The sequence below is a fragment of the Nicotiana sylvestris genome, chromosome 7 (assembly GCF_000393655.2).
Source record: "Nicotiana sylvestris chromosome 7, ASM39365v2, whole genome shotgun sequence".
In the NCBI taxonomy this organism is placed as follows: domain Eukaryota; kingdom Viridiplantae; phylum Streptophyta; class Magnoliopsida; order Solanales; family Solanaceae; genus Nicotiana; species Nicotiana sylvestris.
In genome coordinates this window covers 11,305,486-11,309,172 of record NC_091063.1, presented here as the reverse complement: position 1 = coordinate 11,309,172, position 3,687 = coordinate 11,305,486, and the positions used below count along the sequence as shown (strand labels likewise).

At 33.3% G+C, this 3,687-nt stretch overlaps 1 protein-coding gene across 1 annotated transcript; it reads left to right on the top strand.

The window, feature by feature from the left end:
- Positions 1-208: 208 nt before the first annotated feature.
- On the top strand, positions 209-3,320 carry LOC104225083 (zinc transporter 5-like). Its single transcript, XM_009776848.2, has 3 exons — positions 209-872; positions 1,528-1,677; positions 2,968-3,320. The coding sequence occupies exons 1-3, from the start codon at positions 300-302 to the stop codon at positions 3,271-3,273; spliced, it is 1,029 nt and encodes a 342-aa protein (XP_009775150.1). The 5' UTR covers positions 209-299; the 3' UTR covers positions 3,274-3,320.
- Positions 3,321-3,687: the final 367 nt, after the last annotated feature.

Below are 3,687 nucleotides of genomic sequence, written 5' to 3'. Positions count from 1 at the left end.
TATATATGTCGACATTTTTTTTGGACTCCAACTGTGGCTAGACATTTTCTTTTGCTCTACTTCTCTTTCATTCTTTCTATTTCCCTTCATTTTCACATAATATAGTGACTACATTATGTCTTCACATTTTGGCATATTATTAATTCTTGTTTCCTACAAATCCGCAATTTAAAACAAGTATGAACGTATTCTAATAGGAATACTTTATTCATTTTCAACTTATGACATTTTGTTCTATATAAATAACCAAACTTGTGCAACTCTTTCGTGGTTTTCTCTCACCTAAATTATCCATAGCCATGGAAAAGTTAAAAAATGTTATTTTCTGGTACATTCTCGTTCTTTTACCTGCTATAGTATTAGGAGAATGTACATGTGATTCTGAGGATGAAGAAAGAAACAAAGCTGAAGCACTGAAGTATAAAATGGTAGCAGTTGCTTCCATTTTAGTAGCTAGTGCATTAGGGGTTTGTATTCCTGTACTAGGAAAAGCAATTCCAGCTTTGAGTCCAGAGAAGAATTTATTTTTCATAATCAAAGCGTTCGCGGCGGGTGTGATCCTCTCGACAGGGTTTATACATGTATTACCTGATGCATATGAAAGTTTAACGTCGCCATGTTTGAAAGAAAATCCGTGGGGAGATTTTCCATTCAGTGGATTTATTGCAATGGTTTCTGCAATGGCGACTCTGATGGTGGATACTTATGCAACTTCGTATTATAAGAATAAATCTGTGAAAAATGGTGTGGTGGCTCAGTCTGGAGATGAAGAAGGAGTTATTCATGTTCATTCACATGGCCATGCACATGGTTCAACATCAATGATTGGTGATTCTGATTCCGAGCTCCTTCGTTATCGTGTTATATCTCAGGTAAATAGCAGCTCAACCAACCACTTTAACTTCGCTAATTTGTAAAAAGACCCCTTATTATAACTCTAATATCTCTTACTCTCTACATTTTTTTAAAGTATTTTTTTTCTTCTATTATGTACATTTTGGGATCAGGAAAGGGAAGGAAAAGAAAGATAGTATTCTCTTTAACCATTCAATCTATTTTCTGCTAATTGAAATTTGCCAGCTTTAAATTTTTTAAAATAAGCTATTTCGTTGTAATCTCTGGCATTATCATGGATATAAGACAATTTTTTTATCGCAAGGAGATTTGAATTTTGTTATATTGTAGTAGTAAAAAATAATGGAGAATAATCATTACGAGAATTTAAAAATAAATATACTGTTTCAACTTATTAAAAAAGTGAATGGTCCCAGGAAACAACCTTTTTTCTGGATAATAACAACTATTTGTTCCTCTATTTCGTCACTTCTTCCATATTTTCAAACTCTCAAAAAGAATAAAATAAACAATTATACAAATTGAATCAGTATCACCCTTGATTATAGTACAACAATAATAACTATGCCTCATCTCAAATAAACTCCGGTCAGCAATATGAATCATCACTTCTTTCTTTAAGTTAAACTCATGTTATCACGCCTAATTATGGTATATTTAAATATTTTGCAGGTTTTGGAGTTGGGGATAATAGTGCACTCTGTGATAATAGGAATAGCTTTGGGTGCTTCTGAAAGTCCCAAAACCATAAGGCCTCTTGTTGGTGCTTTGACTTTTCATCAATTTTTTGAAGGAATGGGACTTGGTGGATGCATTGCTCAGGTAATATGACTTCTTCTTTTCACTTGTTTAATTTTTCATTTAATTTGTTTCTTTTTGAATTATCACTGTTGGATAAGGATATAGTCTAATCTTATGTCATATATATCGAGTATTAAATTTGGATAACTAAAAGTCCTAATCTAACCGCAAGTTACATTGAGTTTCATGATTAAATTTAATAATGTAATGCATCCATTGAACACAACTAAATATGAGATAGGGTATCGCATGACTTTTATACGTTTGCCCTATGTATAAACAGAGGCAGAGCTAGAATTTAAGCTATGAGTTCAGTTGAATTCAGGTTTGATTCAACCCCTATATTTATTTTTAAAAATTCACGGAATATATACAAATTAATAAGAAGATTTAATCAAAATAGGCGCTCACTCAACCTCTCAAAATAAAAATAACCGGCATATATATATAATATATGTATAATTCATGTATCATATATTGTATAACCGTGAATAGTCAATATATAATTAATGTATACAGATCAGGAAAAATAAATAGTGAATTCTACCGGTTACTTATGTAAAAATTCCAAAATTAATATTTAAGAATTCAATAACTTAAAAGAACTAGGATCCCAAATCCATAAGTTTCGAATTCTCGCTCTGTCTAACGTAAGAACTCTAGGTTTGCTTGAAGAAAGTCGGGGTTGTGGGTGTGGGGGGGGGGGAGAGTTGGGCTAGTCGGTGTTTTTGGGTCCAGTCCATTTACTGTATGAGAATTGAATGACTACTCACCACTAGTATGGTTTGTCTTGCTTTTGACAAACGCTTGAATGTGAGGGGTTTTGTCCAAATGCCTACTTACAAAGCTTTTGACATTCAAAGTCAGAAAAGGCTTGCTACGTTTTGTCAATGAGGAACAATAGAGTGTGTACGTTATTACTTTAATGCATCTCAAGACTTTAGGTGTCGGCCCATTAAAACACGTCATTAGAGTCTAAAGCCTATCTACTTATATACCCAATAGTTCTTATACGATCTTTAACAACTCAATTCGCTAGTGATATTGTCCGTTCTGGACCTAGGTTCTCACGGGTTTAAAAGGCGTCACTAGCACCTAAGAACTGTCTATTTATATACCCAACATCACTTTCGTGTTTTGTCGATGTGGAATTCGCCTAGGGTGTTACAGGTCGATACATTAACTAACCAAATGTCTTTAACTTAAATACAGTGGGCAAGTGCTAGTACTTTTCTTATTTGTAATTTATGTACTTAATTGGATACTTATATGTTATATATGCTGTCCGTAAATCATTTTATCATTTTGCAGGCAAAATTCAAGAATCGTGCAGTGGTAATAATGACTTTATTTTTCTCTCTCACAACTCCAATAGGAATTGGAATTGGACTAGGAATAACAAATTCTTACGATGAAAACAGTCCAACAGCTCTTATTGTGGAAGGAGTATTTAATTCAGCATCAGCTGGTATCTTGATTTATATGGCACTTGTCGATTTTTTAGCTGCTGATTTTATGCATCCAAGAATGCAAGGCAATGGAAAACTTCAATTAGGAGCCAATATTTCACTTCTTCTTGGTGCTGGACTTATGTCTCTCCTAGCCAAATGGGCTTAATTTGATCAAAACAGATTATTATCAATTTCACAGTTGTCTTTTCACTTTCTTTTTTTTTTTTTTTTTTTTTTTTGCATCTTCTCGTTGAGTGGTTGTTATACAAATAGTGACTTTAAATTGTTCTAAATTGTTATAAAATAAAGACTGTAAAGTAAAGACAAGTATAGAGAGAAACTGATATATTATTCTGATTCAAACTGATGTACATAATGAACTGAAATCTCTTCTATTTATAGAAGAAAGGAAGCTGCTGTGTAAGCTGCTACTGCAAGCTGCTGTGTAAGCTGCTACTGCAAGCTGCTGTGTAAGCTGCTACTATACCAGATATGGATAATCTTCTACTGAGAGCAATGTTTATCCATAACGGAGTACTGAATGGATAAGCTTATTATACCCGGTATGGATAATCTTCTA

Coding starts and splice junctions, on each gene's coding strand:
- LOC104225083 (XM_009776848.2), top strand. CDS start 300: ATGGAAAAGTTAAAAAATGTTATTTTCTGGTACATTCTCGTTCTTTTA. Junction 873..1,527: donor GTTATCGTGTTATATCTCAG/GTAAATAGCAGC, acceptor AATATTTTGCAG/GTTTTGGAGTTGGGGATAAT. Junction 1,678..2,967: donor TTGGTGGATGCATTGCTCAG/GTAATATGACTT, acceptor ATCATTTTGCAG/GCAAAATTCAAGAATCGTGC.